This window comes from Trachurus japonicus, chromosome 3, assembly GCF_045865225.1.
Source record: "Trachurus japonicus isolate A0001 chromosome 3, Traja_1.0".
Lineage (NCBI taxonomy): Eukaryota > Metazoa > Chordata > Actinopteri > Carangiformes > Carangidae > Trachurus > Trachurus japonicus.
The window spans coordinates 36,062,222-36,078,409 of record NC_140909.1 but is presented as its reverse complement, the minus strand read 5'-3'; the positions used below and the strand labels follow the sequence as shown (position 1 = coordinate 36,078,409).

At 41.6% G+C, this 16,188-nt stretch overlaps 3 protein-coding genes across 3 annotated transcripts; 1 reads left to right on the top strand and 2 right to left on the bottom strand.

Moving 5' to 3' along the window:
* Positions 1–1,574: 1,574 nt before the first annotated feature.
* On the bottom strand, positions 1,575–5,182 carry LOC146990316 (hatching enzyme 1.2-like). Its single transcript, XM_085771837.1, has 8 exons — positions 5,086–5,182; positions 4,837–4,988; positions 4,593–4,748; positions 2,901–3,021; positions 2,638–2,816; positions 1,999–2,080; positions 1,793–1,917; positions 1,575–1,699 (listed from the first exon to the last, which is right to left on the bottom strand). Coding segments are annotated over exons 2-8 (807 nt in total). The 5' UTR covers positions 4,979–4,988; positions 5,086–5,182; the 3' UTR covers positions 1,575–1,697.
* A 594-nt stretch (positions 5,183–5,776) lies between these two features.
* On the bottom strand, positions 5,777–8,982 carry LOC146990315 (low choriolytic enzyme-like). The gene is made up of 10 exons (XM_085771826.1): positions 8,880–8,982; positions 8,704–8,734; positions 8,552–8,617; positions 8,255–8,407; positions 7,507–7,624; positions 7,210–7,388; positions 6,855–6,936; positions 6,380–6,504; positions 6,096–6,153; positions 5,777–5,985 (listed from the first exon to the last, which is right to left on the bottom strand). Exons 1-9 carry the CDS (start codon positions 8,940–8,942, stop codon positions 6,098–6,100), a joined length of 873 nt encoding a protein of 290 aa, XP_085627952.1. The 5' UTR covers positions 8,943–8,982; the 3' UTR covers positions 5,777–5,985; positions 6,096–6,097.
* Positions 8,983–12,099: 3,117 nt separating this feature from the next.
* On the top strand, positions 12,100–14,798 carry LOC146990314 (hatching enzyme 1.2-like). Its single transcript, XM_085771838.1, has 8 exons — positions 12,100–12,189; positions 12,287–12,438; positions 12,527–12,682; positions 13,523–13,643; positions 13,728–13,906; positions 14,298–14,379; positions 14,461–14,585; positions 14,674–14,798. Coding segments are annotated over exons 2-8 (807 nt in total). The 5' UTR covers positions 12,100–12,189; positions 12,287–12,296; the 3' UTR covers positions 14,676–14,798.
* The last annotated feature ends 1,390 nt before the right edge of the window (positions 14,799–16,188 follow it).

The following is a 16,188-nucleotide window of genomic DNA, read 5'->3' as shown; positions in this document are numbered from 1 at the left end:
CCACCTCAAAGGGTGAAAAGCAGGCTACAAAATCACATTTTGTATAAAACTGTTTTGGATCTGATATGTCATTGATTTTGATTTAGACCAGGGGTGTCAAACATGCGGTCCGTGGGCCAAAACTGGCCCGGCAGAGGGTCCAATCCGGCCCTCAGGATGAATTTGCCAAGTGTGAAAATTTGAAATTGCACATATTTTTTTTATCAATTCATCTCAGGTTGTTCAACATGTTTTGTAAAAGGATAGTTCATTAACTGTAGAAATATCTTTATAGCTAATGTACTTAAACAAAGGGAAAAATTAAAGGTTCTTTTTATTTATAAGTTATCATGCTATTATTTTACTGGTCCGGTAGCCTGACAAGCCAGACTATATCACTAAAATGTGTAGTCTGGAAAACGACCGGTAGACCTAGGGTGCGTCTAGATTTCTAGGCTACATGGTCCGGCCCACTTGAGATCAAATTCTGCCCCTGAACTAAAATGAGTTTGACACCCCTGATTTAGACTATGATCTTGTAAAATGCTGTATAATCACCATCAGTGCTGGATATATGATGTGATAATTTTCTCTTAATGTGGATTTGGTCTGTGAATCCATATAGCCTACAGTACCGTGCTGTGGCCACTGCAGCAGCAGCTGCGTTGCATTTAAATTCTGTTTTCTTAAACCACTTCCCCTCTTTGCTGTGTTGCTTTGTTGTGGGTTATTGTGTTTGCCTTCCCAAAAGCCCTTTGTTATCTATTTGTTTTTGATGGCTGTTTCCTCAAACAAGTTGACTCCTGTGGTTATGTTTTCATCTATGTAGCTATTGCATGTGACTCTGTGATATCTCTTGCATAGTAGCTTATCCTTTGCATATTAGACAGCCTATCAAATGAATGAAATCAAGTAAGTACAGGTTGGCTCATGTTTCTTTTACATTAACATCAAGTACAACCCTAGCCTACTCTGTTACTGGACTTGAGCTTTAGGGAATCACTGAGAACAGAAACTTCTGGAAATCTATAAGACACAACCCTTGCATCTGCAGTTTCTGGGAGGGGTGACGATGTTCTGTATTCATTCAAGTTGACATAATAAACATGCCTCCTTGCTGCATATATTAGACAGAGGAGACAGATGAATACAATTGGGTTAGGGTAAGGCTGCACCGAGGACATCAAATTACTATACATCATGATATGAAAGGTGAATGAAGAAATGTCTTTTCCCGTCCATGGTGCCTTCCATGCTCAAAGAGGCACAACAGGATCTGTCAGTGCCAAGACTGTGGGAGCTGTAGAAGCTGTGAGCAAGACACCTGCCATGAGCACTGTTTTGAAAAGCTTACAGTGTAGGCTAGGCTATATGACTCTAAATTCTATGGAAATGCCCACTGAGGTTGTGATTTCCTCACATTTAAAGGGACTCATCTTCCTTACCCACATGGCCTCAGTGTAATGTCTTTTCCAAAGTCAAAGACAGAGACCATTAAACACATTTTAACTTCCTTTTCTCATCCATATCTGGTTTAGTTCACTGAGGAGGACAGCAAACAAAATGGCAGTGATGACAGAATGAAGAGAGGCAGCTGTGTTTGAGTCAGAGTAACTTTATTGGATGATCAATGTTGTGCTGATGAATTCTGTTGTGCAGTAAACACCAGGAGACAATGTCCACTCTGCTCTGTCTGTCCCATCATCTGGACGGGCTTCCTCTGTAACAGTCAACAGAACAGAGGTCCATTAGGCAAAAACAGCTAAATGTTATAGGCTATGTCTGTAGTGTTAAAGAGCTCAACAATACTCACAGCACTGGTAGAGGTTGTTGAGCCTGGTGATGTCGGTGCGGCTCATCTCCTTGGCATTGCCAAAGGACACATTGTTGTTGGGGATGGGCAGCATGGTGGGCTGGTTGTTCTTAGAGAAGGCATACCTACAACAAGACACAGCAGTCAGACCGAACCACAGCTCACACTCGTATCATTACAGGCAGCAGGACAGGAAGTGTTCTCACTTGTGGTACTGCATCACAGAGTTGTAGTCGTAGGGAGTTCCCTGGTTCAGGGTGGCGATCTTCCTGAAGTTGTGCTCCATTCCTAAAAGAAATGATGGACACAAGGTCAGTGTTTGTCTGATCTGAAGTCAAGATCTTCTCTCTGGAAGGAAATGAGTTGAGCAGCAGAGTTTGGTGCTGACGGCTTTTTATACACAACCCCGAGTCACACACTGAGCTTCTGCAGGTAGGATCAGATTTGTGCCTCAGTGCTCTTTGTGTCCACTAGGAGGCACATGTGACCAATGATATTGTCTATGGACCTAAGGGTGGTGATGAGAGGAAAGCTTTGGGAAACACAGTCTTTCAAAACAAAGAAGAATTTCAGTTTCATCTCTTCACCTGTTTCATGTTTCTGCTTTTAGCTCTAAGACTGGATCTGTCTTCAGACAGGATCACTGTGTGTTTGTCGACGTGGCTAATGTCAATGATCTTGTCTGGATATCAGGTTGTATTATCTTGTTGTTCACACAGCTCAATGTACTTGAGGTCTATGAGAGTCTTAGGAGAAATAGATCTGGACTAAGCATTAGACCAGTGTCTGTTTTAGAGTCTTATGAGAATGTACTTGTCTCTAATATTAATAAAGAGCTCCTTTACCAGACTGAACATTCTGCAGCAGGACTTTGATGTGGTTGTCTCTGTCAGAGCGGGTCTGCTCGTGGTTGAATCCCAGAGCGTGGAGCAGCTCGTGCTGGACGGTGCCGTGGTAGAGGCATCCACGACGGGCCAGAGACACCACCTGCTTCCCACCACGACGTCCAACGAAAGAGTAGCAGCTGGACAGGATCAGACACAAGGTGAAGACAGTGAAGACTCAGAGCAGCTTTCACTCGCATGCTTCATTTCTCTGACTGTCTTACCCGTTCTGGGACTCAATGCTCAGCCAGTCGCGGTCGCTGCTTCTGCTGGGCCTGAAGCGGATGCAGGAGAAGGAGGAGAAAGACTCCAGTCCACGGGTGATGATGGCCTTCTCGCGGGAGGCTGGCAGGGCAATGTCAAACATTTAGCTTTTGACTTTTATCATCTTTCATAAGCTTTTGTTTTCTTGCCTAATGCCTGCCATTTTATGTCCTGCCTTGTAATGTCTGATATTGTTTGTGCTAATGTTTTAGCTCTGTGTGCTACTTGCATGTGTTTCTAGCTGTACTTTCTTCTCTTGCTTTCTCTCGCTCTTCTTCTCCCTGTCTGCATGTTATGTCTGCATGCCATGAGCTTTTGCTATGCTGTATGTCAGACTTCTTACTTGTTTTACTTGTTATTATGAGCTTTTACTAGGTAGATTGTTATGTAAGTTATGTTTTGAAAGTACTTAATTGTTGCCCCTTTTTTGGGCTTTTAGGTCGCCTTTAACATCTGGCCAGGGACAACGGACAAAAACTAGCCTTATTGGCTAACTCTGGCCCACTTACAGTTTTTCTTTTAACTCTGTTGATTAGTGGTGCACTGTCCCTATGAAATAAAATAATAAATTAAATGAAATCATCATCAACTATTGATATCATTATTATCATTGTTATATTCCAGAATATTCTGGAATCAACACTGACTACAGACGTACCACCTTCGGTCAGGCTGCTCTATCTGTCATGGGTTGCAGGACATGGAATAGCCTGCCGCTCACAGTCAGAGAATGCACCACACATATTACCTTCAAAAAGCATTTAAAAAACTGGTTGCTATCGACCCAGACCTGCACCCACTATTAGAAATGTATACCTATTTCTGACTGTTGTATTACTGTTATATGATTGTGTTGATGTTGTCATTACTGTAATTTTGCTGTGTTGTTACCATTACTACTACTACCATTACTATTATTATTACTATTATTATAATAACTAACATAGACAAAATAGCAATATGAATAATGCCATCACTAGTTATAGGTCGATGTGTGTATGTATGTATATATATATATATATATATATATATATATATATGTATATATGTATATATGTATATGTATATGTATATGTATATGTATATATATATATATATATATATATATATATATATATATATGTATGTGTGTGTGTGTATATATGTGTATGTGTATACATATATATTCAATAGTATTATCACTTACATTATTATATAACTTTTAGTTATTCATAGTGCAAGTGATTAAATTATATCCTTAGACCTATCATTGTAACACAGCTCAATTAGATATTAATCCCAGGACCTTCTAAGCACTTTGATGATTGTAAGCACTTTATCATGACACGGTTGCACTTTTGTACTGTCTGAATCTGTATTCCTACTGTAAACTGACTGCTGCTATTTTATAACATGCTTTTGTTTTTATTTATTGTATTTTTTTTGTACCAGGGAACATCTATGTATGGGACAGCGGATGGAAATTAGCCTGTGGCTACAATGCGGCTTGTTTACGATTTTGTTTCGTTCATGAACTTGCATTGTCCCACTTTAAATAAATTGAATTGAATTGAATTGAATCTTCCACAGCACTGCTCCAACATGAGCAGTGACGCCCTGCAATCTACAGACAGAGCATATGTGAACATCCCAGACCTCCACCTGATACTCACAGAAGTGGTTGGTGATGTAGTAAGGAATGTAGGCATTTCCATCGGTCCACTTGCCCCACTTGCAGCCTCGGCTGGTGCAGGGGTCGGCGTTCTTCTCGGCCTCGTTGCTGACGGCGATGTCTCCCTCAATCAGCATGGGGTCATTGTCGGAGCGGACTGACACACATCATAGGTACAGCAGATTACAAACCTGTCGAACTGTCAGTCAAGAAGAAACATGGAGGCTGCAGCAGATCACACTCACTCAGATTCTTGTTGGCTCTCTCCAGAAGTTCGGACACAGAAAGATCTTCTGCGTTCTCCTCTGCCTGGCTGTCGGCCCAGCAGTAGGCAGACAGGAGCAGCAGAGCCACAGCGGAGAACCTGAACACAGACATGCGAGCCATCCCAGCTGACCTGCAGGACACAGACAGGAAGGAACCAGCTGCAGCTTCTTCTCAGAGGACACAGACAGTCTTTGAACAGAACAGATGCAGTCAACAGCTCAACTCACCTTCTGATCTTCTGTGTAGACTTGTGAGTATGAGGTTTCACTCCAGGTTTTTATATACATGTCCCTCTTTGTCCTTCGGCCCAAATATGGATTATCTTGTTTTCCACAAAAAAAGTAGAAAGGTCGCGCATATCCAGTTTAAAAAGGTGCTGGCCTAGACAGTTATCTGTTTTCCACAAAACCTGAGAAATCAGCTACAGGCTTATCAGACACATAATGTACAGATACATACAAACACCTCCATACCATTATCAGTAGCAGAAAGTTGTCAATTTACTCTACAAAACAGCCACTGATTTGTCCTTGTTTGTGTGTGTGTGGTGTTATCCTTGCTGAGTCTGGGACTCAGCAGCAGTCTTATCACTCACACTGGCATACACTACGTTTGATCACCTGTGCTTGTTTACTCGGCAGATCAGTGTTCATGGCCGACAGTGTGACTGTTGCTGATCACCAGCACAGGTGTCCTTTCAGCTCTGCCTCTACATGCATGTTCCTCTTCTTTCTTAATCAATGAAGACACTGGCAGATTACAATCCTTTGTGACAATATTTTAATAATATTTTTTTCTTATGTGGCATAGTTCATCTTTAATTCATTCTGGGTAATGCAATGGGTTCATGGTGTTATTATTTCTTCCTGTGAAAATGTTTGATCTATGTTTGAAGTGTAAAAAGACACCACAGACACATTCACGTTGCCTTTGCGTTTATTTGGCCTCCTTCAAATTCACAAGCAGTTTTGCATTTCAATGTATCATGAAAGTGTATCATTAGAGCAGTGCAAACATTCATTGAATCATGTTATTGATTTCATCGTAGCGTAATAAGCTTGATTTCTGCTTTAGCATGGAGATAAAAAAGCTGCATCAGTTGCCTCTTCCCATTTCCTCTGGATTCCCTGATGGAGAAAGAGGAGACATATTAAAATACTAAGAAATATTGCATGAAAATGCAAAATGTGCCCACGAAATGTGGTGTGTAGCCGGCCTAGCCTTAGGCTACTCTTACCTCTAATGGAACTTGTTCCTTTGCACAGGTTCTTTATCAGGGCTGGATCTGGTTCCATCTGCAATTAATTCAAATGGACAGAGAAATCTGTGAAAGCTGCTTCATTTCTTTTTTGTTCATTAAAACACCCATTTTGTCAGTACAGAAGGAAGTCACTAGTTAGGTGGGCTAGCAGGTAGGCTGGCAAATGAAAATATAGGTAGCTTAGAATAAATCAACTGAAACAAATACATGGTTAATTAGTTGAGGGAGGTGGTTGGTTAATAGTATAAATAGATACATACTGCATTGATACAGGCGATTCACCCGGAGGATGTCAACAGGACTCATCTGGGTGGCTCTGCCAATGACTTGGTTGTTGTTAGGGATGGGGATGATGGTTGGCTCCCTGTTCCTGGAGAAAGCAAACCTGTGGCACAAACACACAGTCATGATAAGAGATGTAGCTTCACTCCTCTAGAGATGAGCACCATTTATATCTGTACATACAGTCAGGACACATGCAATCAGACCAGGCCAAAGACTGTAGGGTGGCAACCTTTGACAGGTTGCCAGTCTATCACAGGGCCAACATATAATTATAAACAACACATGTCTGTCTTTGGGCTGTGGGAGGAAGCAGGAGAACCTGGAGAGAACCCACACAGACACCAGGCCCAGAACCTTCTTGCTGAGAGGCAAGGGTGCTAAGTTCTACAGCACTGTTGACCTCAATTTATATCATTATATAGCTAAATGTGTGAGTGAGTCAGACAATACCTTCCATAGTGCATGACAGAGTTGTAGTCATAGGGAGTACCAAGGTTCCTTGTCTGGATGATCCTGAAATTATGCTCCATTCCTGCGGGAGATCACACAACTCAATCAAAACATGTCTCTGCTTTATTACAGTTTACCAGTCAGAAAAGGAACATGCAGTAAGTGCATAAGAATTCAAATCTAGATCTGCAGAAAAATAAGTTCCAACTAATTCAAATCAGCTCTTATGCACTTGCTATTGGGTTCTTAAAAAGACATGCAGGTATTTTGCAGAGACATTATTTAATTTTAATATGTGCTCTGTGTAAAGCCTCTTTTCCCTCAGTTGGAGAAGACTGTCTGTGATGTTACCCACCAGGAATGACATTCTGCAGCAGGATGCGGACATTCTGATTCCTGTCAGACCGGGTCTGTTCATGGTTGAAGCCCAGGGCGTGGAGCAGCTCATGCTGGATGATGGACTGGAAGACACAACCCTGGCGACTCAAAGACACCACCTGGGAATTACCACGACGTCCAACAAAAGAGAAACACCTGGAAGAGAGCAGTAGATACAGCCTTTGAAAATATATCATGCTGCTTTCATGGACCAGAGACCAAATCTGCCAGCTCTGGGAGTAAAGAGGATCTATGTGCACTGTGTGGTCCATACCCTGAACGAGACTGGATGTCCACAAAGTCTCTCTGTCTGTTCAAGGGGGTGAAGCGGATGCAAGTGGACCGAGAAAATGACCGCAGACCTGCAACAATGGTGTCCCTCTCTCTTTGGGCTTAACACAAAGAAATGTTCAGTGAGTTGTAATTCAACTGTAGTCAATGTAGGAGTGGCATTTTTAAACATCAGATTTTCTCTTGTGGAGCAAAACTAATCTCTTTCCACTTAAAATAAGACTCATCACCTAAAAATGACCTTGTTTTTAGACAGATTTCACTTGTTTCAAACAAATTTTCAACTGAAATAAGTAGAGAAATCTGCCAGTGAACGCAAGTTTTTTGTGCTTGTAATAAGAAAGAAAAACTTCTCCACTATCAGATTTTTCTACTTATTTCAAGTGAAAATATGCTTGAAAAAAGTAAAAAAGTGTCTAAAAAACAAGCTACTTTTAAAGTGATGAGTGAGTCTTATTTTTAGTATAATTAGATTTGTTTTGACTATAAATTACATTTTGACAAATATTCTTGGTAATATTTTGAGTTTTTGCAGTGAGTGTCTGGAGTTGGAACACAAAAAGTGCTGGTGACAGTGACAGTATCAGCATTGCAGTAGAATCTCTTTCACTGCTGTCACTCTATGCGGCAGCCTTAAGTAACACTCAGCCAAGGAGAAATTAGACCTACATTTTGTGGAGTATAAGCACTTCAGCTGCACAAGTAAAAGTTCAGCCTGCTGTTAAACTCACAGTACTGGTTGGAGATGCGGTATGGCACGTAGACGTTGCCATCTCTGGATTTAGGCCACAGGCAGCCTCGGGCAGTGCAGGGATCAGCGTTCTGGAAACCAGTTGGCACCGCTATGTCTCCAAACATAACAAGAGGGTCGTCGAAGTTCTTTCCTGGGAAACAAAGTGAAAGTGAAGTGAAAATGGATAGACTACAGTAACAGCAGAATTATGATCAATATAAATAAATACATAATTTAAAGCTCAGGCAATGTTATTTTTTGTTCTTAGATACACATGTGGTTAACATGAACATACCAACATTAGCATTGGCCTTCTCTAACAGTGTGGAGACGCTCATGTCATCATCCTCAATGGTGTTGCCTAGGAAACGGAGAAAGTTTTCATTTATCAGGTGCAGGATGTAAAAGTTGCCGCATTGTATTGTATGAACACTAGTCAAGCCTCACCAGAGGATTCATCGGTCTTTTCATCAGGAGCCTGTAATAAGACAAGGAGGAAAAGGGCAGGTGGATGAATTGAGATCACAAGTTTAACTCCAGCAGATATCTTAATTTGTGGAAAGTGCAGGAAAAAAATCTCAACATAACACAATGGTTGCTGGCAAGAGTCCGCTAAAACGTACCTGTATAGTGAACGTGTGGACAGAGCAGAGGAGCAGGCTGAGAGCAGCAGTCTGGAGAATCATGGCTGGTTACAGGACAGGAGCTGCTAACACACAAATGCCCATGGGAAAGAGAAGTATTGGACCTTATATAGGTGAGGAAAAAAACACCCAGTCTTACCATGAAACAACAAACTGCTCAACAGAAATATTGACAAATTCACTTCAACTGACAGTTGCAATAATTACGACAGCCTGTGGTTTGTGTTACAGGTGGACTTCCGCTGTTTGTCTCCTGGCAACATTTGTATATTTTGTTTTCTTTAGTATGATATTATATTTTATTGTTAATTATAGGTGGAGGCACCTGATAAGCTCCTTGAGTTTTCACCTCTTCCTGCACTTTAAATTGTTAAATTGTTACTTTTACTTGTGTAATTTTTAACTGTGCAAATAAATAAAATCACAGCACTCTTTTTCAAATATTATCTAAAGGGCCCAATCAATTAAGTAAAAGTTGATCTTTTTTGAGACATAGAATTAACAAATATATCTTCATACTATTCTCAGACAATAGTGTAGATTTTGTTTTGTTAATAAGTCACATTGTGGCAAGTAGGTAAGGGCAGACAGATCCTGCGGGACTGACTAACTCAATTGGGATTGATTCTTCAAAATAATATTGAAGTAATATAAATCAAAAACATGGTTCATTTCCAAACACTTCTGTACAGTGTTTTAGTCAAACGGTCCTGGTATATTCATCTGGCCTGTGCCACATGGCTGTGAGAACTGAGTGCAGAGGTGTGGACTTGGAATAAAAATACAGCAAGGTGCACTATTACCATGAAGTGCCACAAGATCTGCAAATATTTAAACAACAACAACAAAAATTACATATCAGTTTAACAAAAAAGCATTATCATATGGAATCAAAAACATTTGGTACCACCAGTCCACACTGGCAGGCTACAGGGAAGGATACCTTTAGCTTATGTGTTGAGCCTCCTGTATGCCATTTGACCAATAACCTGTTTGGAAACGGCTACAGACCATAATCAATTTATTGACAACTAATTAATATTCACAGTTGCAACGAGGAGTAGATGGATTATAACTGCAGATGACTCACTAACTTTTCTGATAGACTCATTAGAAAGCAAGAATTTTGCAACTCAACACTGAATCTAATCTGTGCGTGTGTGGTGGCCGACTTTACTGATTTCTTCTCCTTATTTCATGGTTTAACGGTTGCAAAAGCTCATGAGAACTTCTCCAAACAGTGAACATAGTTGCAATCTGTTTGGTTTTTACACAGTATTTCAAAGTTGAGCAAAAACAGGAACAGACAGATTGCACATATTGCTTTGCTCTGAGATGACAATGAAAAGGTAAATGACCATGATTACTCATTATTATCATAAGCTTTATTTTTCCAGCTTTAATCTAAGTAGGAAATCCTTCAATATAACGACTGCATTTGACCATGTCATTTTAAAAGATATTAAATATATACCGTATATTAGAAAATAATGGAAACACTTTACATTCAGAAACAAAGAGACAGGTGCAAATGTAGATGTATGCATACATGCAATTCAGACAGAAAAAGATTATTACATTTTGCAGAATCTAAAAAACAACGACATATAATTGCATTTGTTAATAAGGCAACTTCTTTTGCAAATGAAATATATTAAAAGAAATAGTAAATATGATCAAATATATAATCGCTGAGAATTCATTCTTTCAGCTGAGGATTCAGAGGTTTTACGTGATTTATTTGTTCCAGACATCTACAGGCCTTTCATCAGCTGCTGCAACAGCTTTTGCAAGAATGAGACCAACTCATTTCTAAACAGAGGTGTTATGGTTTAGTGTTGTGACATGTCTGCTCATGCAAGAACTGATGGGAAATTGTTCCACTATTAATTTTGTTGCCTCTCAGATTCAGAATCAGAGCCACTTTATTCACCAGGTGTCCATGGTACACAGTGCAGGACTCTGGTGGACTCAGGGTGAGTGTGTGTCCCACAGGTGACTGTGGTGGAAGAAGATTGATAAGAAGTGGGTGCGTGTGTGTCTGGAAGTCAGTGACCAACCCCACTGTCTGTTCACACTGAGCTCCAGGTCGCTGTCTATATGCACTCTTGTAGCAAAACACTTATCATTAAAAACAAATCACCAACATTTCTATGCTGTCAAGATGTAATTTATGTTTTATCAGAATTTGTGATATTTTCTAAATCTGACTTGACAACTGCTGCCTGGCTTGTGACTCCCTGAGTCTATTTAAGAAGCCACTCACCAGGTCTCACTCTCAGACAATTAGCTCAGTGGGTTAGGAGCTGGTTCTTGGTGCCAATATGTAAAATGTACAAAACTTTAGAGTCATAGTAGATGATGTTTGACAAATACGTATCAGAATTTTATGTCAAAAACTTTTTTTGTCTTTTTACAGTGGTTTTTAAATCTGCCTGCATGACAGTGAATGGCTTACTCAATTTGTGAAGCCACTGTTGAACTGCCACTTGCCAATTAGCTCAGAGCGATAGCCAATGGTCTTTGTTTCCAGAAGTTGCGGGTTCGAGCTTCAACTGGTGCAAAGTGAACATTACAAGGTCCACTGTCTTGTCTTCCTATTCTCCTGTTTGTTGCTCAGAATTTTCCTAAATTTGCCAAAAAATAGCCCGGACCTGACCCATCTGTTATATTACTGAACTCTAGAAATCCCTAGAATAAATATGCATTGTAGTAAACTAAACTGTGACTGGCCTATAGACAAGTCACAACCACAGTGTCATTAAACAAATCAGTGAAACGCTCTGACTTCCAGATTCCAGATTTAATAAACTGGTTTATCGTTCTGTTCAGACTCTCACAACTTTGTCACCAAGAAAAAACTGTATTGAGCTGAAAATCAGACAACACACTTATTGCTCACTGAAAACCACCTCACACATTACATCTCAATAGAGAATTATTTCCATAACACCAGAGCACAACCTCCATCTAACTGTCCCTGGTTAATGTACCTGATTAATCCATTCACTTTTTATGTTAAATTGTGTTCCCTTTGTTTTGTTAGTGTGAGAACATAACACAGTTCACATTGGCAGCTCACTTGCTGCTGCCACCTCACTGATTCCCGGAAGAAGAGCAGTCCAGAGTCCAATAACACGATGTCCACTTCCCACACTTATAGTGAAAGTATAGACTGATAAGCCTGTAGCTGATTTCCATCCATATTTGGGCCGAAGGGAAAAGAGGAACATGTATAAAAACCTGGAGTGAAACCTCACAGTCACAAGTCTACACAGAAGATCAGAAGGTGAGTTGAGCTGTTGACTGCGTCTGTTCTGTTCAAAGACTGTCTGTGTCCTCTGAGAAGAAGCTGCAGCTGGTTCCTTCCTGTCTGTGTCCTGCAGGTCAGCTGGGATGGCTCGCATGTCTGTGTTCAGGTTCTCCGCTGTGGCTCTGCTGCTCCTGTCTGCCTACTGCTGGGCCGACAGCCAGGCAGAGGAGAACGCAGAAGATCTTTCTGTGTCCGAACTTCTGGAGAGAGCCAACAAGAATCTGAGTGAGTGTGATCTGCTGCAGCCTCCATGTTTCTTCTTGACTGACAGCTCGACAGGTTTGTAATCTGCTGTACCTATGATGTGTGTCAGTCCGCTCCGACAATGACCCCATGCTGATTGAGGGAGACATCGCCCTCAGCAACGAGGCCGAGAAGAACGCCGACCCCTGCACCAGCCGAGGCTGCAAGTGGGGCAAGGCATCTGACAGGAAGGTCTACGTTCCTTACTACATCACCAACCACTTCTGTGAGTATCAGGTCTGGGATGTTCACATATGCTCTGTCTGTAGATAGCAGCTCAATTCACAAAGTTTAAAGATCCCATATTATACTCTTTTTACTCAATTTCACTCAGCTGTCAGACGTCCAACTAAACTGTAGTATTCGAAATGTTTTGCCCCAAACTGATCCGTGGTCCTGAATGTCAGCTGTCTAAAAGTCGCTCAAATGAGCTCTACTGAGAACAAGCTGTTTCTGTGCCTGCACCTTTAAGTAACATGGTTACTGTACATGGCAAAGATTATTACCACTTTATGACTTAAAATTGTTCATCAATTTAGCTCAGGAGTTTCTTGCTGTGCACTGCAGCCATAGAAATAGACGTGGTAGGCGTTTTATCGCGCTGAGGGGGCGGACTCAGTCCCGTTGTGACATCACCACAGGAGCTGAGTCTGAACAGCCTGTTTTAGCACCATTTTACCAGTCAGTGGGCTGCAGAGTCGATGCAGGATCCATTTGCTTTCCTCATTCTAGGAGTTGGTAGGCTCAGGGAGGATCAGTTTATGTATGTAGAGACCAGAAAAAAACAGTTTTTCATAATATGGGACCTTTAAGTGAAGTTGAGTCATTACCAAAGCAACAGCAAGGCCTAAAACACCTCAAATGAATACTCTCCATACTCTCTGTAGGAGCTGTTGTTGCATCTTGGCTTCCTAAAGTAATATCTGCTGTTGTGGAAGCAGAATATTCTGGAATATAACTGATAATAATGATATCAATGATTGGTGATTGAAACTCTTCCAGATATAGACCAACAATGTGACACTGTGAAATGGTCAAAAGCTAAATGTTTGACTTGTCCTGCCAGCCTCCCGTGAGAAGGCCATCATCACCCGTGGACTGGAGTCTTTCTCCTCCTTCTCCTGCATCCGCTTCAGGCCCAGCAGAAGCAGCGACCGCGACTGGCTGAGCATTGAGTCCCAGAATGGGTAAGACAGTCAGAGAAATGAAGCATGTGAGTGAAAGCTGCTCTGAGTCTTCACTGTCTTCACCTTGTGTCTGATCCTGTCCAGCTGCTACTCTTTCGTTGGACGTCGTGGTGGGAAGCAGGTGGTGTCTCTGGCCCGTCGTGGATGCCTCTACCACGGCACCGTCCAGCACGAGCTGCTCCACGCTCTGGGATTCAACCACGAGCAGACCCGCTCTGACAGAGACAACCACATCAAAGTCCTGCTGCAGAATGTTCAGTCTGGTAAAGGAGCTCTTTATTAATATTAGAGACAAGTACATTCTTATAAGACTCTAAAAGAGACACTGGTCTAATGCTTAGTCCAGATCTATTTCTCCTAAGACTCTCATAGACCTCAAGTACATTGAGCTGTGTGAACAACAAGATAATACAACCTGATATCCAGACAAGATCATTGACATTGTGTATCATTGGTCACATGTGCCTCCTAGTGGACACAAAGTGCTCTGAGGCACAAATCTGATCCTACCTGCAGAAGCTCAGTGTGTGACTCAGGGTTGTGTATAAAAAGCCGTCAGCACCAAACTCTGCTGCTCAACTCATTTCCTTCCAGAGAGAAGATCTTGACTTGAGATCAGACAAACACTGACCTTGTGTCCATCATTTCTTTTAGGAATGGAGCACAACTTCAGGAAGATCGCCACCCTGAACCAGGGAACTCCCTACGACTACAACTCAGTGATGCAGTACCACAAGTGAGAACACTTCCTGTCCTGCTGCCTGTAATGATACAAGTGTGAGCTGTGGTTCGGTCTGACTGCTGTGTCTTGTTGTAGGTATGCCTTCTCTAAGAACAACCAGCCCACCATGCTGCCCATCCCCAACAACAATGTGTCCTTTGGCAATGCCAAGGAGATGAGCCGCACCGACATCACCAGGCTCAACAACCTCTACCAGTGCTGTGAGTATTGTTGAGCTCTTTAACACTACAGACATAAAACATTTAGCTGTTTTTGCCTAATGGACCTCTGTTATGTTGACTGTTACAGAGGAAGCCCGTCCAGATGATGGGACAGACAGAGCAGAGTGGACATTGTCTCCTGGTGTTTACTGCACAACAGAATTCATCAGCACAACATTGATCATCCAATAAAGTTACTCTGACTCAAACACAGCTGCCTCTCTTCATTCTGTCATCACTGCCATTTAGTTTGCTGTCCTCACTGAAGACCATGCTTGCAGTTACATACTGTACAGTGCCTTGCAAAAGTATTCATAGCCCTTGAACTTTTCCACATTTTGTCATGTTACAACTACAAACTTAAATGTAGCCTATTTTATTGGTACAAATAGTGCATAACTGTGAAGTGGAAGGAAAAAAAATTTACAAATAAAAATCTGAAAAGTGTGGCCTACATATGTATTCAGTCCCCCTGATTTAATACTTTGTAGAGCCATCTTCCGCTGCAATTACAGCTGCAAGTCTTTTGAGGTACGTCTCTATCAGCTTTGCACATCTACAAAATAGCTCCAGACGGTTGAGTCGGATTGGATGGAGAGTGTCTGTGAACAGCAGTTTTCAAGTCTTGTCACAGATTCTCAATAGGATTTAGGTCTGGACTTTGACTGGGCCATTCTAACACATGGATATACTTTGATTTGTAAACCAGTCCATTGTAGCATCTGGTGGTTTGTTTAAGGTGGTTGTCCTGCTGGAAGGGGAACTTCCGGCGGTAGGCAGGGTGGGCTCAGCCCACTCAAACATCCTTCTTGCCCAGCCAATCCAAACTTAAAGGTAGGGTTGGGGGTCATTCTGTGGCATTTTTACTGAATTGCTTAAAATCCTACTCAGCACCGCTCTTCTCTCCATCAGTATTTCACTATAGGCTAGCTGTGACTTTTTGATGTGTTCACTGGCGAGAAAAATACACAAGGTTTCTCACGGTTGGTGACTAAAGTCGAACAGCCAGAGCGAGACAATAAAGCAGAGATAGTTATGTTGGCGGGGAAACTGCGCTGCTGGGTTACACCCCACCGTTCCAAAACCCTGCCTTTCCGAAAATAGACTTCCATTCTTCGTAATAACGGGGTTCGCTATTCCAAAAAGGCTATTGGGGAAAACCCTCCATTCCGAACCCCCCCACCCCCACCCCAACTGCGAATGGACAGACGGACGCAATCAGAAAGGAAACAGAGGCTGCGCATTGATCCTTTTTTCCTTTTTGGGGTCAAACGGATCATGTGCATAATTAACTGCAAAACAAGCAAATACTTCATATTACAGTAATGACATAATGTTCATTATGCTTCTGGCCTGTCTAGTCTCTACCTGGTCTTTTTACTGAACTTAACCAACTCCTTCCTTCATTGCCACTACTATACTATACTGTTAAAATAAATAATAGTTGATTAGCTGTAAAATAACAGTAAAATGCTGGCCTCCCTGCTGCCAGTATTTTACCGTTATTTTACAGTGAAATTCTTTGTTCTGTATTTGTTGTGTTTACAGTAAAATACATTTGTTTTGTATTTTAATCATAACTGACGCTGTTACGTAGGCTACT